Consider the following 27,836-nt stretch of genomic DNA (forward strand, 5'->3'; position numbering starts at 1 on the left):
TAATAAAAACGTTTATTTATTTATGATAGTGTATTATGCTTCTTTAAACGCCAAAAAAGTACATCATAACTTTGTTGAGGAATTTTCCAAAATGTCGATTCCTTTTAAATCTTTTCAGTAAGCTTATGAAAGGAGTTCGTAAATTTTCCATATTTTTCAAAGTCGGATGATAAAACATGAACCTATAGGTGAAATCGTGTACTAGAAAACGTTACCTCATGATCATGATCGATGTACGAAATTTCTGCTTTATCAACGTCATTTTAGAACTGCGTAGCAGACGACAATCAAGTATATATTATAGTTACAGAGATATTTTACCTAACCCTAAAAAGTCCAAGTATATTGTCAGCACACGATACGTCAAAACAAACTTGATCAAGGTACAAATCATCGTTACAATATATTACTCAATAAATGTTATTCGAGGGTTTGATTAATTTCATTTTTCTTTTTTCATTAAACTTATTACTTTTAACTTCAAGTGCATTAAACTCTTGAAGTAACATTTATGTAGAAGCATCAGTTACTTCGTTTGACAGTTGCAATGAATTTTAGTGTAATTTTATGATATTAAATTTAATTTTCTTCATTTCAGATGAGCATTTTTACAAAAAGATTTATGGAAAAATGGCAGTGGGAAATTTGTAAGATGTTCTTATACATGTCGTTTCCTGTTGCTTGCTTCCATTATTTCAATTCTCCACAAATTTTTGAAGAATCTGTGACAAAACTAAAATTGGAATCATGCCCACCAATGCCTGTCGAAAAGCAAGAAAAAATAAAATCTTTGTTTGAAAAATTTAATAGTGAACGTGAATTGAAGCACCTCGAGGATTTAGAAAAAAAACGCAAAGGCAGTGTTTAAAAGTACTGAGTTATAGGTTTCATTTATTACAAACTAGAAGATTTTGTTTGAGTAGAAAAAAACTTGTACATAATATTATTTATTCAACATGCTTCTGGAATAAATTTTGTTTCTATTTTAAATGTGATATCTGACAAATTATATCATATTATTAAATACCTCAAAAGTTGGCTGCTTCAAGACATTATATATTTTTAATTTAACAGAGTTTTCTTTGAAAAATATTTTTGCTATGTTTTCATATTTTGTATTTCAAAAAAAAATTAATAATCATTTATATGGCTGCACAATTTGAAATAGGTTTTTATTATTTACGATAAAACTCAAGATATGAATTTTATTATTCCTCAAGAACGTATTCTTTAGAATATAATATATCCTCATTTGGGCCATGGACTCAGGAACCTACACATAGCATAAACCAATTACTAGATGGGTGAAATTTAATTTTTAAAATAGATAATTAATCTTATTGCATCAATCGATGCCTACTTGTAAGTGTATACCATACCACATGATCTGTAACTTGTCCAACTACCTAGTAAGAAAAAAGGATATTATTGCTGCGAAGTATCAGTTTTTTTAGTTCAGGGCGATTAAACAATGCAAATTTATTCTGCCAGGGCTGATCATTCTTCTCCTCTGAGACTTTAATACACATAAGATACCCATGAAATATTAGATATGGATTTTTCGATTAAAATGGATTTTAAAAAATCTGCTTTTATCGTGAATTGTATTAATCAATTCAGATTTAAACCGATTGAAATTGTTCCATTATTCCGTAAATTTTTTGTAATTTTTCCGTTTAAAACGGTAAATGGCTCATACAATCAGAGTAAAGGGTCAGCTCGTAACGTATACCAAAATGACCGCGACCATGTCCCATAAGACATCAATACTTATTTACGTGTACGTAATTAAACAATTAATGTCAAATAATATTACTTACTATAACAAAATTGCCTTTCTTTCTTCGTCCGATAATTATTTCATACAATTCAAAATGCTTTGATTCAAAAAAAGGAGGATGAAACATAAGTTTGTGTAAATTTCAATTTTTAATAATTCATGGACTAATTGGAAAATAAATTTTTATAAAAAACACGAATAAAATTTATTTTTTGATACAGCGTGCGGAAAGTTCGTTTTTCGCAGTCAGTAGAATGCTTCGAACGTAACAGATCCTGGTGCTGTGGCTACAGCTTGCGGAAAGTTCGTAAGCGTGCGGAAAAACAAACTTTCCGCAGCTGTATCAAAAAATAGTATACTCAACTCATGGGAACACCTACTTTCCGCACTCGTCGCGTAATCTACTATATCCATTACTATTACTTTTTAAATCAATTCAAGCGTTAATCAAATGTTTGGTAAACTAATGAGAACGTTTAAATGTTAAACGTTCTCATTAAAATATTTTTATGCACCTGTTAACTTTTAAAATTATTCGGAAAAAGTGGAAAGAAAACAATAACTAAAATATATTCCCAACCTTTTCACATTTTGTTATTAGCTTAAATAATTAAGAAACATTTTTATCGTTGAACGATTTTACACAACGATGTTATTTGTAATTAGTCTTAGCAAGAAACATGTAAAAATAACGCATCCGGTCGAACGGCGCGGGTATGGGTTGCGCTCAACACACGACACATTGAATAGATGTAATTATATATAGGTATACGCTTATCACCTTGTTCTACAGTGACTTGTCCAGCTGATCTGAATGTAGAAGATAGGAGACACGTCAAATAAATATGTGAAAATTTCATTTTACTGTCAACGGAATAAGTAAATCAATAAATCATAATTTGCATTTACTAAAGTTTGACCAAAACAATAATATATTTCATACCTTATTGCTTTGTGTTTATACTTTAAATTTTATTGTTAAGATTTAACAAAGTGCAATAATATATACTAATAAAACATCAACATGGCTGGAGTTTACGATAATATAACTTGGAGTGGTAAGCTACTTTTAACGGAATATATGCGTCGTTTGTACTTTAGAAAATAGAAAAACTGTCAATTATCAATTTATTATAGTTCAAATAAAATTTGAGCCATTCGAACAAAATTTAAGGTTATGCTCATGTTTACAGAAGCTCGAAATGTTTTACGAACATGGAGAGAAAACTCAGAACGTCAAAGTAGGGATGTTGTATATATCTGGGAATCGATTTTAAAACAACACGTTGATAAACTTGGAAATGAGAGTGAGTAATTTTGGATCAAATGTAACATTCACTATAGACATGTTCCTTTTTTTAATTACTTTCTTTTTGTTTAGAATTTCTAGTCCTAGAACAAGTATTTCTTGCAGCTTTAGACTGTCATAGTCTTGATTTAGCTGAAAAATGTCTAAAAATTTTGATGACAGAGTTTCCTGGAAGCTTGAGAGTGCACAAATGTCACGCCATGCATTTGGAAGCAATTGAATTGTAAGTCTCTAAAGGCTATTTGCTCAATTTCACTAAGTAATTATTATTATTATTATTATTTTATTAATACATTTTTCATAGGTATGATGAAGCTTTAAGTGTTTTGGACTCCATCATTAAAAAAGATGAAACTAATGCGGCTCCTAGAAAAAGGCGGGTTGCTATTTATAAAGCATACGGAAGAATTCCAGAAGCCATCAAAGAATTAACTGAGTACCTGAAGAAGTAAATAAAAAAATGATAATATTGCTACTAAAATTTGTTGAAATCTTTTTAAAAACGCATAATTTTTTAAATTATTCATTACAAAGGTTCATGAGCGATCAAGAAGCATGGCATGAACTTTCTGATCTTTATTTACAAGAGCAAGAATATGGAAAAGCTGCAGTATGTATTGAGGAACTCATACTTCATAATCCTCACAATCATTTATTACATCAGCGATATGCTGAAATTAAATATTCTATGGTAAATATAAATGAACATTTGAATTAAGTTATAAAGCACTATTTACATCCATGGTTTATTATTTCTACAGGGTGGTTATGATAATATGCTTACAGCAAAATCATACTTTTGCCAAGCAATAAAATTAAATCCCAATAATATCAGAGCATTATACGGTCTCCTTTTGGTATGTAAATCGGTACAAATTTTTAAAATTAAAAATAGCATAGAAGTATTTTTATTACACCAAATCAATAATTGTATTTGTTCTAGACTGTGAATCATATTTCTCTTTCTCAAAAATGTCCTGCTTCAAAGAAAAAAGAATTAGCAAAGTTAAGTACATGGGTATCAAAACAAATTGACCAACAGTACAAATTAAAAAACTCCAATGATGACACAAATATTAAACAAGTGGAAGATTTGTTAGCACATTTGCAACTTGAAGTATAGATATCTGCTGATTTCATATAATAAATAAAAATGAATAGTTTTGCATTATTGTAGTTGGCATTTTTAAAAAAGTGTTTAAGTAAAAAATTGTGTTATTATATATAATAATATTACTATTAACTGTATCATTCAATATCACATATTTAAATTCTATCACAATGAATTTTGGTTACTTTATTTTTAAACACCATACAATTTTAAATAAGTTGTAAGATTAATTTTTTGTTTAATAAAATAATTCAAGTTCTCTGCATGCAGTTTTCCAAAACTAATTTTAACTTTAGTTAGAATTTGACTACTTATTTAGAATATTGAGTATTGCATTCTTATCACTAAAGAAATTGAAGTCACTGACAGTTGTACGGGGACTGTTTTTCACGTCAGCAAAACACTTGAAATCTGAAAGAAATTATAACATATATAAACAAGGAATATTTCTATTTTTTTTTTTTTTTTTGTAATGGCACTTTTCACAAAGTGTTCTCATTCCCGTACACAATCCGCCTTAGCCACCCCTCCTAAAGAACAAAGACGGACATATAACCTCAATAGGCAGAGATATATCTGTACTGATTTAATGCTTTATACATTCCATTGTTTTTAATTCACAAAAACGTTGAAAACTAATTATAATTTGTTAAGATTTTTTCATTTGAAATCGATAATTGCAAATGCAGTTCAGAATGAGATGTTACGAAAGTATGATCTCATGTAGCATAATAGGTAAAGTATTATTTACTATTGCATACAAAAGAATGAATCAAATGAAGCACAAACGTCTTATTTTCTAATTGCAGAAAAAGACTGTAACAATGATACTTTGTGGACTTGGAATTATCCATCTATAGCAAATTTAGATAAAGCGATAATAACTAGAAAGTACAATTTTCAACTGGAGCACAACTATTTTCAGACATTTATTTTTTCAAGACATAATTCTAAATGGTTTTACATTTATAATAGTGATACTTCAGAATCTGATATCCTGGTCAAAGTGAGTAGCTTTGGATATTAATTGTTCGAAAAAGTACTGACAGCTAACTTTACAGGTTAAACAATTTGCTATTGTACTAATAGCTCAGGATTATTTTCCTCACAAATATCAATCATTAGGTAAAATTCTAAGTCGGGCTTATATTAAAAGTGGTAGCCCAATAGACATATTAAAATTGTATCTCATGACATTTTCAAAAAATTCCTGCATCATAAATGACAATCATATATTTTCATCACAAGATTTTGATGATTTACCTTTTGGAACAACTACTAATATTAGAGAATTAATCAAAACTTTTGAGTTAGAAATAATATTGATTTATACTGCTTTACTATTAAAAAAACGGATTGTAGTTTATCATCACAGTTTAGAAGAATTATTAAAATGGATAAAATCATTTCCTGCTTTAATGAAACATAGAAAGCTTACAGACTACCTATTCTCATGGGTAGATTTTGTACCCGATGAACTTTTTGAATTGAAGGTATTATCAAATGATTAAAGTAAAAATTTCTTTTTTTAAAAACTCATTGTAGATAAAACAACTAATTATCTGTTTACAGAAACATTCCTTTTACATAGCTGGCTTCAAAGATAGTATAATATCTTCTAGAACAGACTTGTATGATTTATTAGTCAATATTCCAGCTAGAGAAATAATTATAGCAAATCATGCAAAAGGTAAAATAATCAACAGATATTTTTTAAATTCATAAAATTTAAAAATAATTTATTTAATTTTAAAAAATTTAGAAAGTTTAAACATGACCAAAACTCACAAAGAAATTGCAATGTTCATGTTACAACTTGGTGAAAATCAATCATTCTCAGAAGCCCAGATTATATCTGAGATAAATGATAAGACTCAAGATTTACTAAAACAATTAACATCGTTGGCTACAGTGAAAACTTGTGAAGGAGATATGAAAGTTCCAATTCAAGCCATAAAAGGAAAAAATCTTTCAACTGCTGTGGAAAATTTTCTGGTCAATCTTGCTGTAGCTGAAAATTTACTCATTATGTGATATTACCAAGACAAACATACAATATAGCATTGATATTATATTTTAAAAATAAATATTAACAAAAAGTTCCAATAATAGTTGTATACAGAAAATTGTTTTCTAACGTGTTCGCTTAAAATCAAGAATATGCAATTTGAAAATATGCGGGTCCGAAGTGGTTGGACCGATTGACCAATGAAAAATACACTTTCGAAGCGCAGCCGCGCGCGCGAAAGTAATTGGGAAATGGGGGTGGGAGAGTATATAACAACTCTTACATTTGTTGTTTTGGTGGTACATATAGGAGATATATTATTGTGTACGTTTGTGCGACGCATCAGTCTCCCGAGTTCCGACTCCGAGCGATTGAATGCAGATTTATTCTACAAATGCTTATTATTCTTGGCCAAAAACTTTAGACTCATTGATATTTGTGGTGAAAAACTTCATTCTGTGTACTGATACCGTTGTTGTTTTTACTCCTTACGAACATATTGGATAATCAATTTCTAATTTCGATCAACTGCAAGCACATGTAATTATCATTAAGTGTCTGCCTTCGTATCAAGATAATATCTTACAGCTTCGCATCACCAGTTGGTTCCGCATTTTCTTTGTATCATCACGCTCGAAGGTCGGTGGACGAACACAACAATGGGCGACAAAGACGTTGCTGACGCATTCGGCTGTAGCAGGTACTTCAAATTCGTCGTTGTTAAAAATTTCTCTTGTTCAGACTTTTTTTATCTACAACTCTTCTTTTAAATGCGAGAAATTGATCAGGGAATAAATATTAACGAGTAAACTAAGCTTCTCAACGCAATCTGAAGACTGCTTACTATTGTTGTTAGTCGTTAAAAATTGTTTCAAAAAATTTTAATGAACATTTACTTTTGCAATTACTTAATTATTAAATATTGTTCAGAGCATTTTATTTTCTTTAGCTTAATTCTAATTGGTACTTTTTTTTTGCACAGAAATAGCATTGCTCCTATTAGCCAACTGCATTCAGCACCAACCAAACGATATGCAACACATTATAATATGAATCATGGAAAGCGTGGTCTTGCTGTAATATTTAATCATGAATTTTTTACTGTAAGTCACCTAAAACCACGTTGTGGAACTAATGTTGATTGTGAAAATTTGGCAAATACCCTTAGAGATCTAGGATTTGAGGTTCATGATTTTCACAATTCAACCCATAAAGTTATATCTCAATACTTGGAAAAAGGTATAATCTTCAAGATATACTTTTGCTATATTTAACTAATTTATATTAAATATTTACAATTTGTGTATTTATTCATTATTAGTGGCAGAAATGGATCATACACAGCATGATTGCCTTGTGGTTGCAGTCTTGAGTCATGGAGAACTTGGCCTTTTATATGCTCATGATACTCCTTACAAAGCTGATACTATTTGGTCCTATTTTACATCAGATAGATGTCCAACTCTTGCTGGTAAACCCAAGCTTTTTTTCATTCAAGCTTGTCAAGGAGACAGATTAGATGGTGGAATAACGCTCAAAGAGCGCACGGAAACTGATGGACATCCAACAGTGACTTTTAGAATTCCTACTCATGCTGACTTTCTGATAGCCTATTCAACAGTCCCAGGATTCTATTCATGGAGAAACACAACTAGAGGTTCATGGTTTATGCAAGCCTTATGTATTGAACTGAAAGAAAATGGCACACGCTATGATATATTAACTTTACTAACATTTGTTTGTCAGCGTGTGGCTATTGATTTTGAATCAAATACTCCTGACAATATTACAATGCATCAACAAAAACAGATTCCGTGCATTACTTCTATGTTGACTCGTCTTGTTAAGTTCCCACCAGTACATAACGGAGCATAAATCTCTAAGTTTAAAACAAAAGTTTTTAACTCTCTTGATTGAATAGATTGAATAAAAAAATAGAACCAGATTATAAATTAAGACCAATCTGCATTGAAATTTTGAGAATCTCAGCTTTTTTTTCTCTTTAAATTTACAATTTATGTGATACCTTTCAATTTTATTTACTTTCTTATCTACCATGTTTAATCAATTTTTCAAGAATGTTTTGATATAATTAAATTTTATAGTATTGAAGTACTACATTTTGAATGCTATGCTATTGATTTGCAAAGTACATTATTTTCATTATTATTGGAGCATTTTAAAAATGCTCCTGTGATATTATTCAGAAGCTTAAGGAAAAATTATATGCTACATAAATTTTTTTAGTAAAATTACTAAATAAAATTGAAATACTCTCAAAGTATAAGCAAATTGTATTAAAATAAATGAAAAAATATTTCAATCAACTGACAATCATAGTGATACTTTTTAAGAAATATTGTGGTATTTATATATAAATAACAAAATAAATTGATTACTACATGATTGCTCTATGATAAAATATAACTCAAGGCATGAGTCAAACTAAAAAATGAAAATGATTAATGCATTACTATTTCTGCTTTATTAAATTTATGCAATAAATAATTTGTACTCAAAGGATTTGCTGTTTTGTGGGATCAAGCATAAGTTCCTTGGATTCTTTTACTCTAAGTTCTTGTACGCTGGATGATCCTTTAATTCATATGAAAGGCATTTATTTATAAACTAGTAATTAAGAAATTGCATTTATAATATTTGATTTAATGGCGTGGTCTTCTCATAGTTATTTTCAAAAAAAAAAATATATGGTATCTGTACGAATATCTATCCAGTGAATATATATGACCCACTAACTGGTCATTTTTTGTAGAATTGGTTAAAATAATAAAATTGTTTATTATGGCTACAAACATTTTCTAATAAGAAAAGGTACTCTCATTAGATATCATTTCAATACGTCTGAAACAAATATAAAAATTTTTGTGACTTGAATAAAAGTGATATCTAAGTATTAGAGCTGCCTCAGTCTAGAATATGTAGGCTAGTGTAAGATATGTTCAAATTGACTTAAGTTACATATTAACAAGTCTCAATGGGGTGCCAAATCGTCGATGCGTGAATTGTAAGTAAATTATTATATTGATGCAGTTCCATTTCTTTTTTTGTCAAAAAACCACCGAAAAATAAATCACATTTTGGCCACTCAAAATCAGTTGATTGTCGTTTTTTAGAAATTCTTGATTCATGCTATGAAAACGCAATATTTCAGGTACGCCTAATTGAATGAACGTCTATATTTATATATATGAAATATATATTATGTATATGAAAAACAAAGCTGTTGTGCCTGAAAGTGACTCATTAAATTGATTTCAAATAATTTGAGTTGCAAAAGCAATAATTTTCTTTCATTATTCGTTTGACATCGACGTTTATCGTGTACAACAAAATGCTGCGACGCATAAAAAAGATAAAAAAAATATGTGTGTAAATTAAACATTTTTGAGAATATATATAAGATTTTTATATTACCTATTTTACATTGATACATTAATAATGTAAAAAATATTTGAAAAGGAATTTGTATAAAAAAAAATATGAATAAAGTATAGTAAATTATCAATTGTTTTATTTTTCTATTCGTTCTATGCAAGAGTTGAGTCGTCATAGATTTAAATTTTGCCATATTAGTTCCTTAAATGGTTTGTAGCTGTTTTTACGAAAATTTTCTGTATGTCTTTGACTCAAATGTTCATTATTTTCGTTATTGTTAAAAGCTACACAAGCAAGTAAAAACTTCATTATTTATTAACAAAACTCTAAATTACCCGAAATAGAACCTGATTTTTTCTGAAAACTTATCATTTTTGGATATTACAATAAAATATTTTGCTTTCGAATTTCTTCTACAGTGTCTATTAATAATAATGCAATTATTTAGAGCTTAATTTAACGAATTATATTGATTTTTTGAGGAAAAACTTTATAGTGTTGGCTAAATAGCTTTTTTCTTCCTTTATTCTCATATTTTACTTTGCCCTTTTCAGCTAAGTGCAGATTGCTTGCACATGCATGTAACACAACGTAATGCTTAGTAATTTACAGTATCGTCGTAATTTTCGAATTTCATAGATATCCCTACGATATTGTTATTTTATTTATTAATTATAATTTTCAAATAGTCTGAAAAAATAGAAAGAATTCAAACGCTATGTCATAAGAATTTAACAGAGTCTTGCGAAAAAGGTGTCGTATTCTCGTTGAGCGCGATCATACTTTATTAAACTATAAGGGTATCTCGCCCAGTGATTGACTGCTTTCGGACTGTGAATTACCATTGTTAATTACGCAATAATTATACTTTTTTCGTGATACATATTAGATATGGACAACAAGATGCACCGTTCGATTTAGAATTGAAAAACGTCAATGAAAATGTCTTTAATTGTTTATCAGAACATATTTTCCATAATGGCCATTCATTGATATTGTACGTCTACCCTAAATCGTCACAAAATGAATAAAGTAGACATTTTTTATTATTTCGTTAGTAAAACATTTTTGGTAACAAAAAATTTGCTTTTTTACCCTTTTTTATGTTCATTAAGTGAACGGCATTTGTCAATGTACCATTGCAAATAAATAGTTTAGCGCAGTAATTCTTTCGCATTTGGTCAATGACTCCATTAATACATTATCGGGTAAATTTTCTACATTTCAACCACTCGAGGAAATTTCTTATTTTGCTTATTTATATTGAAAAATCCTTTCAAAAATCCTTTGAGATGGCGATATTAAACGAATCGAAACAAAACTTGTTCGGGCATTATTCTCAACTCAATCGACAAAAAATGCAGTTTATTTCAATAATATTCGAGAAAACTCACTGAATATTTACTCAAATATATATATATGAGACACAACAATAATTGACCAAAGTCCATTTTAGACCCATCGCAAAGTTTCCTCTATTAGGAAGCAAAATTTATTTTCATTTCAAGGTCCCTTCGATACCTCAAGCATTGATTCACGGTTCGATTATTGAGTATTTTAGTACCTTAAATAATAGCTCGAGTTAATGAGTAATACATCGAACTTGATCAAGAGTCGACGTCAACTACGCATTTCAGTCGAAAAAAAAATACTCACGGAATTATGGCACCGGCGAAAATGGGTGCGAGCACGACTCGAAGCCCTTGGCGATCAGCACCAAGTAGCCGCGCTTGATCGCGAGGTCCGCGAGCCAGCTCAGGGGGAAGACGGTCAGCAGGCTCGAGATGAAGGGCAGCGACGAGGCGAGGCCTATCTGCGCTCGTGTATGTTAAAAAAAAATATATAATTGCGATTGTTACGAGGAGAGATAGAGAGAGAATGAAAATTGTATAAAGTACGAACCTCGGCGATGTCGTAGGCAGAGTACGCCCTTCGTGTAGAGGGGAACCTGCAGAGTATATATATGGAATTGTCCCAAGCGAATCCAGATGGGCCGATGACCAAGGCCCCCGCATCGGCACCGACGTCAGTATCTTCAGCCAGGGCAATTTCAATTTCGTCTAAACGCTCATCACTACGGGATTGGGCGTACGTCGATCTTGACTTCTTCCTGCTTCGCGACATCCTCTTCCGCGGTCTGCGCTTCGGCACCACTCGGGCTTGATCGTCGTCTTTTCCGCCTCGATCAAGTCCCTCTCCTCGGCGCTTGTACGCGAAAGCTCGACCGGCGAGTCGTGCACGCAGAGGAAGATGGCGAGGCTGGTGCAGCAGCTCATCGCGCCGAACCCGTCGAAGATGCCCTGCCAGCCCAGGTAGGTCGTGGCTATGTATGGCCCGACAGCGCCGTGGCGACGATCGAGCCCACCGACATGCCGCACTTGACGATTCCACCTGTAATGGCGATTATTAATTTTATATCATCGTTATGCGTCACATTCGTTACACTAAGGGAACGAGATGGTGTTTCGCGGACTGATATTTAAAAATGGTTCTATAAATCGAAATAGTTGAGATATATTTTTTTTAATAGTAAAATATTTTCACCTGATTGACCAAAAACAGTACTTTTTTCATAATACTAAATGTTGTGATTAAAAGAAGAGCAAAATAATTTGTCAAAATTCTGCTCCTTTTAAGTGAAAGGGAGATCCATAGATCAATATTGACATGGAACTTTCGTCAAAATTACGTGACCAATTTAATCCAATCTCAAAATCTAGTTAATATGAAAGAAGTAATGTAATTGAGATTTCAGAGATGAGATGGTTTTTTTCGTCAATTAGATGTAGTATAAGAACATATTCTACTATAAAAAAATAGTTATTTATGTAACAAGTGCCCAAAAGGCGTTTTTGGGCACGAGTGTGCGGAAAAAGACACGAGTGCCGGTTATGCCAAACTTCCTCCGACCAAAATTCCTCCGACTCCTCGCACAAACTGCAATTTTCCAAACATTTCATGACGACGAAGGCGTCGCTCCGGTCCAGCTCGTATCCTCTCTTCGTCAGGCGTTCCACGACAACCTGTAGACCTGACGCTAATTTCATTTAAACATACCAAGAACCGATTTTATTCATCTCGTCGAAATTATTCTCGGTGGGGAAAACGAAGCTCGACAAATCAGCGCCACGATCCAAGAGTTTATGGACCACATTTGGATTGAGACTTGCCACAACCAGTTGAAGCGGTGTCCTGCCCAACTTGTCCCGAACGTCGAATCGCAACGTCAGCCGCATCTCATCAATGGTCTCGAAGAAAATCTCCGTCAAGTCATCGTCTTTTTCCTGGCAAATGATTTGCAGAGGAGTCGATCCATCGTTGTCAACCAAATTCGGATCGCGCCCCTTTTCAGTAGTACTTTTGCTACTTCTCCAATCACGTCTGTATCACCAATTAACAAGGTTAATTGCAGCGGTGTACGGCCCAACTTGTCTTTTGCATCGATCCGCACCTGCTGCTGCATGTCGTCGTTGACCTTGAGAAACGTCTCTACCATCTCGGCATAACTATACATGCAAATGCAGTGCAGAGGGGTCAATCCATCATTGTTGACCAAATTAGGATTACGCCGGGTTTCAAGAGCGATTCGAGTATCTCTGACATGTAGCACGCCCGCGCATCCAGGTGAAGCGGTGAATCGCCCGTATCAGGTACGAGGCAATTGGGATCCTGGCCGAGCTCGAGGAATTTCTCGACGAGGTAACAGCAGCCGTCCTCGCAGGCCAAGTGAAAATGTGTGTAGCCGGACGGGTTGCTGTAGTTCAGGTCAAACTTGTTGTATATTTTGAAGAGGTCCGAGATGACTTCGGCTCCGAGACCTAGTGCACGATGAACTGCTGTGGTGCGACGAGTTTTGAGAGCTTTCCACTTTTCTAGATAGCTCCAATCACCTTGGCATACTTTTTTTCTGAAAATTTGGACAATTTCCAACAAAAAAGTTGCTGGGCACTTTTATTTTTGAATCATTCTACCCTGATCCAGGAATTATTTGAATATTTGTGATTTTTCATGAATTTCAGAAAAACCCTAAGAAAAAGTGTCATAGAAGGCCCCAATTTTTCTAAAATTTTTTTGGGACAAATCTGACATCAAATACAACAAGTTTTTCATATTTGCAGAAAAAATTTTTTTTTGTCCATTCGACTTCACAGAGAATCAGCCATATGCGTCGAACGAAAAAGTTACAAGAGAAACTTTTTGTTTAGAATCGTCCGAAGAGTTGAAAAATATTTTTTATTTTGCAAAATAAACAATTTTTTTTGCAATAACAATTATTTGTTAATTTTTTTTATGCAAAAAAAAAGACAAGAATTAAGAGGATGGAAATCAGTGCGGGTCGCCGTTCAATCGTTATTAACAATTTATGAAAAATTCAATTTAGGAAAAGTAAAAAATAACATAAACTTTTCATTTATTAATAATTAAAAACAAGTTGATTCCTAAAAGAATACAGGTTCTCTTTCCTTTTGTCGAATTATTAATTCCACAATAAAAAAATTAAGATTCTGTGTTCAAATTTTTATAAATGTAAAAAGTTAGATACGTGTAAAAATATTGAATTTTTTTATTGTTTTATTAATGAATCGATTTTAACTTTTAATAATTTAATCTCTTTGTCTTTTCATTTAGAAATAGAATGGCGTAAAACTGTTTAAATTTATTTTCAATAGTTTACGAGTTATGGCCGTTTAAACAATTAAAATGTTAATAACAAGTACATTGCCACTCGGATCGATGTACACCTACGAAATTCGTGTTTAGGGGGGAAAAATACGAGGAAAACACCAAGGTTCATCTTTCGGGATTCATTACGAAGCGGGAACCTGTGTAGCTCCTAGACTACATTACGTAATTACGTACATTTAAATGCCCAACTTTTGAATAGAACAGAGCGTTAAGGTATGGAATCATGCTAGATAATTTTAAAAATGAGTACATTATATATGTATTGTTGTTAAAAGTCATATGTTGAGTCATTGGCGTATATTTTAATTTAAAAGGTGAAGTATAAAAAACAAGAGGAATATGTTTTGGTTGAATGAGTCGATGGATGAGATTTCTTTGGATGAGATTTGGATGTTATAAGTCACGCAACATATTACTCGATGTTTGCTGTTTAGAGTACAATATGTACAGCAGTTCTCTCTCTCTCTCTCTCTTTCATTCATATACCTATATATATTATAGGATATATACTGCTACTATGTAGCAGCGACGGGACGACGACCTTCCCCGGCTCTCGCATTCTGTCAAGTATTCATTGTAAGGGAGTGTGTTCGTATGTGTAAGTACGTGTAAAGGTACAGATGAAAGGGAGAACGAACTGGCTGAAGCGCACAGGCCGCGAGTTGCGACTACGCAGATCAGATCACACCAGTCACCGTATTCAATATAACTATCCATTTTCTCCTCTAATTTCATCAGACTCGTAAAATTCCTAACTATAATAGGCATACGTAGCTGTGCAATCTGAAACGTATGAAATTTATTTATATCATTAAAGTCAAGATCAGCAGTTATAATTCTCACACAGGCTAAATTAAAAAGTAAGTGCACATTGAGCCTTGGGCGAGCAGCGACGACGACGGTCCAAGTACATGCTGCTCTACATGCCTACACATGAATTGATTCCATGGCTATAGCCGGTTAAAGCGGCTAGTGTTCTCATACAAAGTATTTAAATGTATGGGTACCTGCGGAAGGGACTTTTTTTGGAATAGTAAAAATAACTCTCGCAGTTTAGCTTTATGCTTTCATCCATTTGTGAATTCGACCATTTCCACCCGCAACAGGGCGAAACATGATCAGTCAATTATAAGATCTGCTGCAAGTGTCGTACCTGAATAAATGTCTGCATCTGTGAGGTAGCTTTGGAGCACACATCCTTCATTCGATAAAAAAAGAGACGAGTATTGTCGAGTTGGGCGAGTCTAGATACATCTTTGGAACTCGAGACTGTCGCGCGTCGTCGTGCGGCCACGGAGCATTCGAAAATGATATACGCAGTCGATTGATCGTCCCCGTACAAAGGGAAACATTTCTGCGTGCGCGTCCCCTATCAAAAAATGTAGTCCTGCATGTGGGCGCAAGCGACTTATCTACGCACACACACGTACGTGATATGTGTAGCAACGTGTACGCAGAGGGATCGCGTGGATGTGTGTTGATATAGTATAGTTACTATATACGTATGTATATCGTGCTTAGAGAAGCAAGCGGCATCGGCAGGCGCTGTAGTGGATAGGATACGCACTACACAGACACGCGAACCTATATCAGCGTTCAACTCATGACTATCTGCTCCGAGTCAAAGTTCATCGACCTTTCAAAGATTGCGGCAATTACGCGACGCACGGGCTATAGTTAAAATTCGACAAAAATGTCATCAGCCCCAAAAGAATTTAATATACATTTATTTGTTTTTATATTTTCATTTTTTTATGTACTCGATGTATCAACGATCGGAAACTGTTATTATTGTGAATAATTTTTACGATAGCTCAGGCTCGACTCGAATCCATAGCAAATTTGTTTCAACAGGTCGTCGGAACAGATTCACATTGACTCAATTCGAGCAAGATTCGAATGCAGCAGTAAACGTTTGTCGAAAAAAGTAATAGTGACTTTTAAGCGCCGGTACATTCTCTGAGAACGAAAGAAATAATTAGCACGAACTGTTGCAGCGGTGCTTGCATAGACGAGCGCGCCAAGTTCAACTTTGATTGTCGTCTTTGTTGCCGCGAGTTACGATGCGTCAACGGGGATAAAAGATGCTAGCGCGTGCCCGACGCTATTTAGATATTAGGTGTACAATGGCAATTGTCCATGTACAAAATGCAAACGTGAATCATGCTCCTGTACGATACGAGCCAAATCGTTATAGAATAATGGTATTGCTGATGTGTGCGGCGTAATAACGTACAAGTCAACGGAATCCAACATACAGGAGCCCATATGGAAATCACACGTCGAGCCCGCACTCGTTCAAGAAAATTTGACAGTCAAGTGCGCCGCTGGATGCTGGGACGCTAGCGATGGACAAAAGTCAAAACATTGCAGTCGCCACTCTCGTCGCCAGCGACCAGTCGGTCATCAGTGGCAGACTGACATGACAGCTTCAAAGGAGTGGCGCTACAGTCGCCCACTTTGTATGTATATAATATATATATAGACGTGGACCGATGTTATACAGCTAGAGTTTGCACTTGAAATTATCAGAGCCGAAGGCCGAGCTTCTTCTGTACGCTTAGAATCTTCAACAACGGAGCGAGGGAGTGTGGCGATATAATCGGACGGGGGTGATTAGCCGAGCAGCGACTGAATCCTAGCCATCGGTGAGCGATAGGCGAACAGTCCGCAGCAGGCTGTGGTAGCCTGTAAGACGAGTTGCCAGTTGTGTGGTGCAGCAGTCGCCAGTTGCAACTTGCCAGTCGAGCGGGGACTTTGCTCTAGTGCTGCGGACTCGAGTCTCGAGCGCTGAGCCGTGCCTCGCGGCGGACCGAGTGCAAGTGCACATTACAGACCCATTGGGAGCTGGACGAGTGACAGGCCGATCTTGGTTCCGTGGCATCGCTCTGCCAGTGTCGCCCCGTTCCTTTCTCGAGCCGCGAGCGGCATGTCGGCCGGGCTCCCGAGTTCGGCATATCCACACCTACGCACTGCCAATGATTGGCCGAGCCGAGTCCAGTCTCGATTATCTCTCGCTCACGCTCCCTACGAACACGGTGTATTATTTATAATCACTTTGCTCGTCACTCGGTGAGTGTGTGTGTGTGTGTGCGTGCCGCGATCGTGCCGTTCGCCTACTCGACACTTTGCTCTTCCATACACAGTGCAGTTGTGTCAGTGTATCCTATATAAAATATTACATTATATACTCGTGTGTACATATAGTTAGTAGTTGCAATATATAATAGGGTATATATGCACTATAGACCGCCGAGCTATGTATGGTGTGGGAATATGCATCGATACAAATACGCGCAGGTATATGTGTAAGCATTGGTTCGACTCTCGCTCGACTCACTCGACTGCTGGCTTCTCTTGCTGCAGGCTGCAAGTATAAAAAGTGCGCCTCGACGCCGAGATAGTCAATCGCTTGCTCGGCATGAGCAACGCTTCAACCGATATCCGAAGGAGCTGCTCGTCGAGTCGACTGCGGGAACGAGTGCTGCAGGCCAGCAACGGCTCGTAGCTCGAGTAGCCTGCACGTAAATAGTGTACGACTCTCTAAATTTTTTCCTATAAATAAACCCAAGATGCTCGCCGTAGCCTAACCCGGATTTAAAGGTCCAGAGGCATGCATCGCCAACTTCGCAGTGTGTCGCGCAATCGGCCAACATAACATAACAACAGCAGCAGACCAAGGATTTCGTTTATCGATTTGCCCCAGCAGCACTTACCACATACATACATTCATACATATGTATACAAGAGTTGCAAAGCTGAAAGCCAGAACCAGCCTGTGTGCATACAACCATACAGCTGTGTACATGTGTATATATAGATTTGTGTACATATAGTATACACCACATAAGTACAAGGCTCGCACGTATACATACTATATAAGGGGGAGCTGCTATTGCTGAGCCGAGCACTGCTAGTTGCTCTCTCTTTCACCTACACACACACACATTGGAATACATGTGAGTTCGACACGACTCTGGCAGACAAGCGCTCGCTCTCGACCCTATCTTCATCTCGCTTGCTCCTACACCTATATCAGCATAGTATACATACACACACTCACGCTCGTTCGCTTCCCGTAAGGCCGCAGTAGGATGTTATATAGCATTACACGCAGCAGTAATAGCAGCAGTAGCAGTAGCACCAGCAGTGTGTCTCTTTTCCTCTCGCAGTTTTCCGCCGATGCGAGCGCATAGGCAGACGCAGCTCACTGCGCGTGCAGTATAATAACCTCGTGAGAGAATTTCGTGCTCGAAGAAAGAGACGGAGAGACGATCAGTAGTGCTGCTGACTATACTTTCGGTGCTGCTCGCTATATAGCTCCTCGAGGCTCGACGTATCCAGTACCCAGTACCCACCCTGCAGCGCGAGTGCGATATGTAGTGATCGTGAAATATTTGTGTGCTCTCGTTCGAGTGGTGACCGAGACTAGTGCAACCGAGTCTGGATTTGTGGACGTTTGCGAATGACGTATAAGTGACATATTACTCAAGCTTCAAGTGTTCGGACTCGAATCTTTATTTGTAAAAGAGCATATGACTCTGCGTGTCAATCATGTGCAGGAGCTCAGCCTCTCCAAGTCTTCCTGCAGTCGCCATCGCTGTCGATGATATGTTCATCTTCTCCAACGGACCTGAAACAAAAGCAGGCTTTCCCTGGTCCCGATGAGACCTCGTATTATTGCACGCCCGACGACCTTCTCCAACAGTCGAATTGGCGCTTTCGCTGTTCGTTTGCGACTAGTTGAAAGCCATCGACTTAGCCAGAACCTTGTGTTCATCGAGTTATTGCTAAAAAGTTAGCTATCACACATTTTTATCAGCTAGCTCCAAGCTCCCTCCATCTTTTTTCTACACATCGAGAAGTTGTAAAAATATGTACAACTCTTTTGTGCGATGAACATTGCCTGAACAAAAAGACTGACAAATTACCTTTTAAATACTTGGGTAAGTTTATAAGATTATTTTCTATGCTCATTTAAATGTGTGTACACATAGCTTCATATCTGGCTGGTATTAAAAATTTATATCTGAGAACCAGCTATGCTTTCCCATATTTATATCTGTTTTTTTATTTTTCCATTATGATAGATTGGCTGTTTAATTGATTCCATATAGTCCAAAAAAGTTTCAAAATAATCCAAGAATGCAAAGAATTGAATTTTCTTATCAAAAATCATACAAATGATCTCAAAACCTGCTAAAAATAAAAAAATGAGCAATTGTTATAACAATTTAAATCTTGTAGTTAATAAAAAAAATTGTTGGTTTCTCTATAACAATAGTTGCTTTCAAAGAAGGTTAATTATGACACCAATTGTTGTTTGTTCTAAAAATAAACATTTTTTAGTATAAACTTATTTTAAAGAAGCATGCACATTTATTTTTAGATTAACAACAAATTTCTGGATTTCTCACAGGTTTAGTGGGTTTTTGGATTTTTGATGGGGTTGAAGTTTCTAAAAAATTTCTGAAAAAAAAACTTATTTTTAAACATTTTTCATTAGTTACTCTGAAGGTATATAATACAATTTATAAAAAAAGTTAAACTATGAGACTGCAAATTCAGTAGCAATTGTGTAGATTAAAATTTTTTATTTTTATGCTGCATAATATAAATTTAATTGAAAAACAGAAAGATGAAAGTTAGTAATGCCTTGTATTTTATTTAATAAACATATATTAAAAATTTTATTTATAAAAAAATACTCTATTTTTCAAATTCGATGCTGAAGTTTAAATATTTTACGCAATTGTGAAAAATTAATTTTTTTATTAAATATAATAGTCCTTAAAAAGTTAGTTTTGGAAATATATATCTGTTTGAATAATATTAATAAATGTAATATTGAAGAACTAACAACATATAGAAATTTAATTCTGATTTGTTCTAGGAAAGATTACATTGAGCGTAATAATAAAAATTTGTAAAAATGGATCTCACTAGAGCTGTAAGCACAATGGCAACTAATCCTTCATCAGGAAGTGGAAAAGTGGCGTGTCCCGTCTGTACCTTATACCTTCGAGAAGGTATAAGTTTACAGGAACATTTGGATACTCATCCAAAAGAACAAGTTATTGAGGCACTCATAAGAGCAAGTAGTTCTGGTTTACCATTATCGAACCAGCAAACGCCATCACCTTCACAACAAAAAAGTTCTCCAACATCTCAAGCATCACAAACAGCATTGCCTGATGTCAGTGTACCCTCAAGCCCAACAGTATCACAAGGTCCACATATAACACCTCAACATCCATCAGCGCCTTATCCAGTAGGACCAATATATGAATGCCCACCTATGATACCCCCACATTTTACAAGCTACAGTTATCAACATTATGTCAATGGTGGTAAGTAAATCTGTTTATAATAAAGGAACAACTTATGATTCTATTACACAATACTTATAAACCAAATAGTTTTCTCATCAGGTGCAAGTCCCATGGTGATGCCTCAGTATGCTGTAGCTCAACCACAAAATCCACAAACAAGTCAGATGATGCAGATGGTATATAATCCATTCAGTATGTATCATCAACAACTGCAGCCTGCAGTGCAAATGATTTCAAGCCCAACGCAACAGTTACCTCATCCTTCAACACTTGCAACACCTCTGATATCTACAACATCAACAGCAACTACAGCTGTTTCAGCTCCAATCTCAGCTAGTATAGCTCCCAGGACAAGGATGAACACACCAACTAGTAGTGCTTGTATAAGTGAAGTTATTCAACCGACTTCTACTTTAGCTATATCAGAGTCAACACCAAGATGCTTAGAAAAATCAAAAGAAACTACAATTGTTCCAGATATTAGCAATGACCAAATATTACCAGATCTCGAAGTTACTTCAGCATCTGAAACCAGCTCTAAAAACCAAGAACATAATGAAAATATTGAGAACCCAGAAGAACAAGTTCAACGTAAAGAGTGTTCGCAACCAAAAGAATGTCACAACGAAAATTATGAATGGTAGGTAAAAATATGAATTATGTAAAAAAATTATAGAAATATTTATGTTAGCATTTTTTAATTAATTTGACTAATTAAAATGAGATTTGCTCGACTTTCTACCATTTTTTCACTAGAATTATAAGTGAGGCTTAGATATAGATAAATTTCACTAATTTTTTTTAATAGCTTCACTATAATGAATATCAGTTCAATTATGAGTTATGAGGCATAATATCTTGAAATAATATACTATACACTAAAGAAAACATAATTGTTTACAGTGAGGAGCAAACTTCATCTACGAACGATAAACTCGAGAATACCGTAAACGATGATAAAACAGAACGAATCCTTCCTGATATTGAAGATAATGATGAAATTGAATCCCTTTTGGTTCGGGAAACTTCTTCACCACAGAACGAAAAAGATAAAAATTCTGATGTACAAATGCGTGAACCTCGAGAAGTGCAGGATACAAATATAGAAGTCACACAGATTGAAATAAATAGCGATAAAAATGTTTCGAAATCATCTGAATTGAATGGTGAAAAAATAAATGAAACGAATACTTCAGCTGAATCTGTCGAGCAACAGCTCGATAATGGTATGCAACCGACAGATCTTTCAATCAGCGAATCACGTTCTACTCAAAAGCAACCTGACATCGAAGATTTGCACCGGATCATGGAAATAATATCAGATCTAGAAAAGAAAAGCCACGTCTTACAATCTGCGTTACCTAAAAGCACCGATGATATTTGTTTACAAAATAGTTCCGAAAAACATTTGGAAGCAGCCTCCTCCTCACATAAACAACAGATCGATGAAGATGAAAACATGAGCAATGTTGAACCAATGGAATGTAAGATAATAGTTGCCCATGAAGACACGGATATGTCTTCTGATGCCTCGAACGATTCATCAATTTGTATAACGTCATCCGAACAGTTATTCGAAAAAGTGTATCATTACAAATTGTCCAAGTCGAATCCATCTTCTCCTGTAAACCCGCCAGCAATAAAATATCGATCCCTTTCGAGAGCTTCGTTACATTTGCCTGAAAAATTAAACGAAACTCTTGGCAATCAACATCTCAATAATGAGGCCAGCTGTGCCCAAAATTATCTCAAAGATAATTACAACGACGAAGATATGGAATTAGAAGTCAGTAATGGAGTCATTATTGAGCGAGAATCCCTTAAAGCTCGGCGCACCAAACCCGCTGAATCTCCTATGTTATACAACGAAGAGGAATATGAAGAAGAGGAAGACGACTCGGATGCGGATAGTTGCGAAGATGTGGGTAAAAATGAAGAAGACGACGATGACGATGAAGATGAAGATGAAGATGAAGAGGATGAAGAAGAGGAAGAAGATGAAGAAGAAGAGCATATAGTTCATGGAGATAAAGCGCTGATGGAAAAAGATCCTAATAAATTTGATAATCAGTCATCTGTTTTTGTACCTATCGAAGAACAAGAACGAGCTACTGATCTTAGGGCACATAATGGCATTTCTGAAAGCTTTGGAACATCGAGTAACTTCTCTGTTGACCAAAATTTGCGAAAGCTATCCTCAGAAATGAGTGTCCTCCGTAACTATCCAATACTATCTAAAAACGAAAATGCTTTGAGTACATCAGATTCTATTGTAAGTGCGGATACCAGAACTATTTCTAGTTCTAACAAGGTATCTGCTCCAAAATCGTCATCAGAACTATTAAACATGAATGAAAATGCTCATGCTGGGCCTATCAATTTGTTTGAATACGACAGTCTTCGTTTACTTTTACCCAGTACATTGGACTGTGAATCTTCTCAGAAAGCCGTCAGTGTCGCGAGTCAACAATCATTGGCAAGCAGCGAAAACGAAGTTGGTGTTGATGAGGAGGTCAAAAGTGTAAATATGAGAGCTGATGAAACAATGCCTGCAAGAGGTGAACTATCTGAACAGGAAAGCAATGGCTTTACAGAACAATCAGCGTGGCAGGTAAAATTTTGCCATGAATTAATTAATGATATTTATTACGATATTTTTTATTACAGAAATAATAATTTTGTTTAATTTTTTTAAATTAATTATTGATAAAGTATATGTCATTTACAGTACGTGGGTCAAGATTCATCGCGTATGTCGACGTCTTATGATTTGATGGCTCGAGAAAGCTGGGAAGAATCCGAGGGTTCAGATCGCGACGATAACAATGCTTCAGAGCAGAATCACAATCTTCTTCTCGACAGCCGATCAATGGCCACACATTTTACTTCAAGTCTCTTTCTTGATCGAGATAGAAAAACTCCAACAAGAGGAGTATTCAAATGCTCCCATTGCCCAGAAGTATTTGATTGTCCAAAAGAACGTCGAGTTCATACCACTATGCTTCACAAAGAGGCAATTCCATCGAGTAGCTGTAGTAGCAGTACTGAAGCAATTACATTGACACATACAATTCAAGGTCAGCATCACGAGTTCAAAGATCTGAAGCATGTGGAAGCTCGAACAAATAGTTTTGAAGAAATTTTTGTGCAAACCGGTCATCCGTCACCACTTCTTCATGAAATGGAAACAGTTCGTCAGCGAGATTCCAATGCAGTTGATAATGATATGATTAAATTTGATCTGGCAAGACAAGGACACAAAACTTTTGCTGGTGATAAAGCTCTCATGCTCCAACGTGAAAAAGTTCAAATGATGGTACCGCCTGCCAAGCGTGCACCACGTGAAGTAGCCAAGTGTCTGATTTGCAATGAAGAGTTTCCATCAGTTGGTAATTATAATCTCCATTTGAAAATTCATCCTTTGGAGTGCGGCCAATGTGGTAAATATTTTTATCGAAAGCAAAACTTTAGATTACACATGAAAAGACACATGGGTATCAAGCCATTCCCGTGTACGCGTTGCGACAAAGCTTTTCTCACAAAGCAAAAGTTAGATGAGCACATGAACGGACATACTGGTAACGCACCCGTAAAGTGTAATCTTTGCAATGAAACGTTTCGGCGATACTCTAACTTGACTCAACATAAGAATCGCCATCACTTAAACATTAAGAAAAAATTAAAGGATTACATTTGTCATTGCGGCGAAGTTTTTCATACGAAGAAAAAACTCGCATGGCATAAAGAAACTCACGATGAAAAACCCAAAGCATGTACCCATTGTAATGAAAGATTTGTTCATATGGCCAGCTTAACACGGCATATGCGACACGCTCATAATCGTCGCTTTGTCCCGGATGCTCAACGAGAAAATGAAAACGTTGAATGTCCGGTATGCCATTGTATATACCTTCGCTCGTCGTTAGCCGTACACATGCGGGTTCATAATGGAGAAAAACCTTACGAATGCCAAGTTTGTTCTAAAACATTCAGCACAAAATGGAATCTTCAACTCCACAAGTGGACTCATGCAGCCCGGAGTGCCAAACCATTCAAGTGTAATCAGTGCAGCGCCGCATTTTACCGAAACAGTGATTACACAGCTCACATGAATTCTCATCGTAACGTACGGCCTTATACATGCAATTTTTGTGGAGCTCAGTTTATCCGTAAGTACAATTGTTTGCGGCACGTTAAAGAGCACGAAGAAGACAAGCAGTATACCTGTGAAATATGCAACAAAACCTTTCACCGCTCGTATTATCTCAAAGAACATCAGCGCGTCCATTCGGGCCTTAGACCCTATACTTGTCACATATGTGGTAAATCAAGCAGCACTAAATCTAATCACAATAAGCATGTTAGAATTCATCATGCCCGTGAACCAGTTAACACGGAAAATTAAACTTTTTAACAATGACGATACATAAACTTCATAAATGTAATATTAGTTAATACACCTAAAACATAAGTTGTTAAGTATTTGAATACTTTTAAAAATCATTAATTGTTCGATTATTTATTATTCGTTTTTTTGCACTTGTGGCTATTTTTAATCAACCACGAAGTCATATGAAAATATTAATCATATGATGATTTTATATGATTTGTACATGTCGTCTTAAACTTTGTTCAAAAAGTTTAATCATGCAATATCTATTATATCAACATCACTATTTTAGTTCAAATGCTCGAATGAGATTTTAAAAAAAGTTTTCTTTTCATTACTAATGCATGTGTGTAAAAATTCTATTATTGTTAGTATTTATCGATAATTTTCACTATAAATAATTTAGTTTTTAACTAAAATCGTATTTTAAGTGCTTCAAATTGCTCACCAGTTCTGTGTTCTTGTTATATATTTTAACATTTGTATCTATTATTTGTTATTGATTCCTAAATTTAGTTCAATGATCATTGTAACGAAAACTCGCAACAATCAGTTTTATGATTTTATAAAACACATGTAAAACCTCGGTAGGTTTGTTAGACTAAAATTGGTACAAATATTGTGTACACAACTCATTATTGAAGCTAGTTATTTTGAATCTACTCATCTAAAATAAATTTTTATAATGTACATTAAAGAGATGAGTCTGCTAGCATGGTGATATGAGCATTTGAGTATTTCGTAATTGCAATTGAGTCTGCAAGAGACATTAAATATAGAACGACATAGTGTAATTTAATAGATTAGTAACACCATAAAAAATGTTCAATCAATTGTAACTTTTCATGAGTGCAAACATAATTATACAGATAATCTCAAGATTATCTAAACTTACGATTATCTTACTCATATAGGTATTTTAGAATAATTCGTTTGAAAATTCATGAGCATTGGTGCAAAATTATAAGGATTATGTAACTTTGGCCACTGTAAACACACAGGGAAATGAATTACTGATTATCATTCAGTGCTAAAAAGATGTTTCGTCACATCAATGTAGTTCTTGTGTGTATATTCTATGAGTGTTTTACCAAAACAAAAACCGAGGAAATGCAAAACATGGCTAATTTAATTAAACTCTTAGAAAGCCGTTCACCGCAAAAAGTTTTCCTACTATCATTCAGAACATTTTCTGTAACGAAAATTCGTTCGAATTTCCTTAAACTCTGGTCCTCTATGGGTTCGATACATTCAATTTTGTACATGTAATGCTCGAGGAGCACAAAAGGCTAATAGTAATTTTGAGGGACCGTTCTTCTTTCATGCTTACGCAACATAGTACCAAAGCTTTCCTGTATGGAGTGCTTATGCGTTCGAAACGGTATTTACGAATAATATTGGATGATGACTACAGAATATATCTTCAGATATAACTATCAATGCTTTGTAATAAAAGAAAACATTAAAGTCAAATTAAAAAACTGGAAATTCATTTGAATTCAAAGTTGAAGAAAACAAACACAAATGATTCTGAAAACAGGCTTGATACATGACTGAACTTTTATCGAAAGAAAAAGTAAATTTGCCAATTATTAGTATCAATTTATGAAAGCCTCCGAATCACTTGTGAGCCAAATTGTAGATGAAAAATGAACGCATAATTGAATTTTTCATTAGATAATTTTAATATAAAATTTTTTGTTTTTATGTGAGTAATAATAATTGCAATAATAATGGTGATGAAATATACCTATAAAAGATCTTTCATCGTTGATGTAATGTTCTTTAGAATTAAAATTTTTTAATCATGCATGTAGATAAAAGAATCATTTGTCAACGATAGTAGCAAGTACTTTTTTTACTCAAATAAATATTCAAACGAAGAAAATTTTTTTTTAAGTTAAGAAGAATCCATCAATAAAATAAATCAATGTGAATAAGCAAAATGAATAGCGCATTACTTACGTTGTAAAATTTAATTTAAGTCCAACGTTTACAATAATACAGGTAATGATGCGCGAAGTATGTGTCATTACACTTTTAGATAGTTAGAAAATTTCTTTTAATACATTGTCCTAATGATATTACTTTGCAATTCTGTACTCAGTGATTTTTACAAATAATTCCAATATCAAGACTGAATGGTGTTGGTTCAAATTGCATCAATAATTATTTAAAAAACAGCTAAAATAATCATTTTTCATCGCAAAACGGAACTCGCGACCCACCTAAAACCGACATCAAGGTCTAGACGTGCAATTTTTTTCAAATTAGTTAAAAATGTAGCAACCTTAAGTAATAAATGTTATTATGAATATTTATCAATCTATCTTGTAAATACATGTACATATGTATATCGTCTCTATTTTATACTAGGGCTGACATAAGCATGTTAGCAAATTAATATCACGATGAAACTTACATAAAAAGTAAAAAACCTGAAACCTAATCCAGGAAAAAAATTAAATGGTTAGTAAAGATAGTGTAATAAATACCATTAAGCGAGGTAAACAACACATGCATGTTGTAATGAAATCATGTGTTGAGGTACTTTTTTAAAGAAAGTTTTATTACTTTACTTCGTCTTGTGATGTCAACAAATCTGAATAATCTGGATTCATTTTTGTATAACAGATTAATGAAACCACTTAATAAAAAGTACTACTTTTGTGTAATAATACACTTGAAAGAATAGTTATTTGATCCTACTTTTTCCTTTGTGGATAAACTGTATATGTGTCTATGCATTAAAATGTAAAACAAACGATTTCATTTTTTGCCACATTTATTTAGCGCATGCGCTGTCGAATTTGAAAAACTTCGG

General features: G+C 34.6%; 5 protein-coding genes across 6 annotated transcripts; all 5 read left to right on the forward strand.

Annotated features, from left to right (window-relative positions):
* Positions 1-288: 288 nt before the first annotated feature.
* On the forward strand, positions 289-997 carry LOC106651204. Its single transcript, XM_014369624.2, has 2 exons — positions 289-383; positions 599-997. Exon 2 carries the CDS (start codon positions 599-601, stop codon positions 866-868), a length of 270 nt encoding a protein of 89 aa, XP_014225110.1. The 5' UTR covers positions 289-383; the 3' UTR covers positions 869-997.
* A 1,551-nt stretch (positions 998-2,548) lies between these two features.
* Positions 2,549-4,375, forward strand: LOC106651194 (ER membrane protein complex subunit 2-like). The gene is made up of 7 exons (XM_014369607.2): positions 2,549-2,838; positions 2,974-3,087; positions 3,162-3,312; positions 3,394-3,537; positions 3,624-3,780; positions 3,851-3,946; positions 4,033-4,375. The coding sequence occupies exons 1-7, from the start codon at positions 2,805-2,807 to the stop codon at positions 4,210-4,212; spliced, it is 876 nt and encodes a 291-aa protein (XP_014225093.1). The 5' UTR covers positions 2,549-2,804; the 3' UTR covers positions 4,213-4,375.
* A 79-nt stretch (positions 4,376-4,454) lies between these two features.
* LOC106651221 (protein FAM45A-like) lies at positions 4,455-6,306 on the forward strand. Its single transcript, XM_014369660.2, has 5 exons — positions 4,455-4,935; positions 5,010-5,206; positions 5,262-5,693; positions 5,773-5,890; positions 5,963-6,306. Exons 1-5 carry the CDS (start codon positions 4,884-4,886, stop codon positions 6,232-6,234), a joined length of 1,071 nt encoding a protein of 356 aa, XP_014225146.1. The 5' UTR covers positions 4,455-4,883; the 3' UTR covers positions 6,235-6,306.
* A 69-nt stretch (positions 6,307-6,375) lies between these two features.
* LOC106651222 (caspase-1-like) lies at positions 6,376-8,629 on the forward strand. Its single transcript, XM_014369661.2, has 3 exons — positions 6,376-6,908; positions 7,191-7,447; positions 7,530-8,629. The coding sequence occupies exons 1-3, from the start codon at positions 6,868-6,870 to the stop codon at positions 8,081-8,083; spliced, it is 852 nt and encodes a 283-aa protein (XP_014225147.1). The 5' UTR covers positions 6,376-6,867; the 3' UTR covers positions 8,084-8,629.
* Positions 8,630-19,092: 10,463 nt separating this feature from the next.
* LOC106651217 lies at positions 19,093-27,692 on the forward strand. 2 transcript variants are annotated; one of them, XM_014369654.2, is made up of 5 exons: positions 19,093-19,236; positions 20,184-20,640; positions 20,710-21,262; positions 21,526-23,233; positions 23,351-27,692. In XM_014369654.2, exons 2-5 carry the CDS (start codon positions 20,223-20,225, stop codon positions 25,025-25,027), a joined length of 4,356 nt encoding a protein of 1,451 aa, XP_014225140.1. In that variant the 5' UTR covers positions 19,093-19,236; positions 20,184-20,222; the 3' UTR covers positions 25,028-27,692. The 2 variants fall into 2 exon arrangements, with proteins under 2 accessions (XP_014225140.1, XP_023318274.1); XM_023462506.1 differs by having other exon boundaries at positions 20,722-21,262.
* The last annotated feature ends 144 nt before the right edge of the window (positions 27,693-27,836 follow it).

This window comes from Trichogramma pretiosum, unplaced genomic scaffold (assembly GCF_000599845.2).
Source record: "Trichogramma pretiosum strain Unisexual culture from Peru unplaced genomic scaffold, Tpre_2.0 scaffold8, whole genome shotgun sequence".
Lineage (NCBI taxonomy): Eukaryota > Metazoa > Arthropoda > Insecta > Hymenoptera > Trichogrammatidae > Trichogramma > Trichogramma pretiosum.

What these genes read in the sequence shown, in the direction of transcription:
- LOC106651204 (XM_014369624.2), top strand. Translation starts at nt 599, where the DNA reads ATGAGCATTTTTACAAAAAGATTTATGGAAAAATGGCAGTGGGAAATT.
- LOC106651194 (XM_014369607.2), top strand. Translation starts at nt 2,805, where the DNA reads ATGGCTGGAGTTTACGATAATATAACTTGGAGTG. An exon ending in TGATAAACTTGGAAATGAGA is followed by an intron (nt 3,088 to 3,161) that starts GTGAGTAATTTT and finishes CTTTTTGTTTAG; the next exon opens with AATTTCTAGTCCTAGAACAA. An exon ending in CTGAAATTAAATATTCTATG is followed by an intron (nt 3,781 to 3,850) that starts GTAAATATAAAT and finishes TTATTTCTACAG; the next exon opens with GGTGGTTATGATAATATGCT.
- LOC106651221 (XM_014369660.2), top strand. Translation starts at nt 4,884, where the DNA reads ATGCAGTTCAGAATGAGATGTTACGAAAGTATGATCTCATGTAGCATA. An exon ending in GATCTCATGTAGCATAATAG is followed by an intron (nt 4,936 to 5,009) that starts GTAAAGTATTAT and finishes TTCTAATTGCAG; the next exon opens with AAAAAGACTGTAACAATGAT. An exon ending in ATGAACTTTTTGAATTGAAG is followed by an intron (nt 5,694 to 5,772) that starts GTATTATCAAAT and finishes ATCTGTTTACAG; the next exon opens with AAACATTCCTTTTACATAGC.
- LOC106651222 (XM_014369661.2), top strand. Translation starts at nt 6,868, where the DNA reads ATGGGCGACAAAGACGTTGCTGACGCATTCGGCTGTAGCAG. An exon ending in GACGCATTCGGCTGTAGCAG is followed by an intron (nt 6,909 to 7,190) that starts GTACTTCAAATT and finishes TTTTTTGCACAG; the next exon opens with AAATAGCATTGCTCCTATTA. An exon ending in ATCTCAATACTTGGAAAAAG is followed by an intron (nt 7,448 to 7,529) that starts GTATAATCTTCA and finishes ATTCATTATTAG; the next exon opens with TGGCAGAAATGGATCATACA.
- LOC106651217 (XM_014369654.2), top strand. Translation starts at nt 20,223, where the DNA reads ATGGATCTCACTAGAGCTGTAAGCACAATGGCAACTAATCCTTCATCA. An exon ending in TCAACATTATGTCAATGGTG is followed by an intron (nt 20,641 to 20,709) that starts GTAAGTAAATCT and finishes TAAACCAAATAG; the next exon opens with TTTTCTCATCAGGTGCAAGT. An exon ending in CACAACGAAAATTATGAATG is followed by an intron (nt 21,263 to 21,525) that starts GTAGGTAAAAAT and finishes AATTGTTTACAG; the next exon opens with TGAGGAGCAAACTTCATCTA.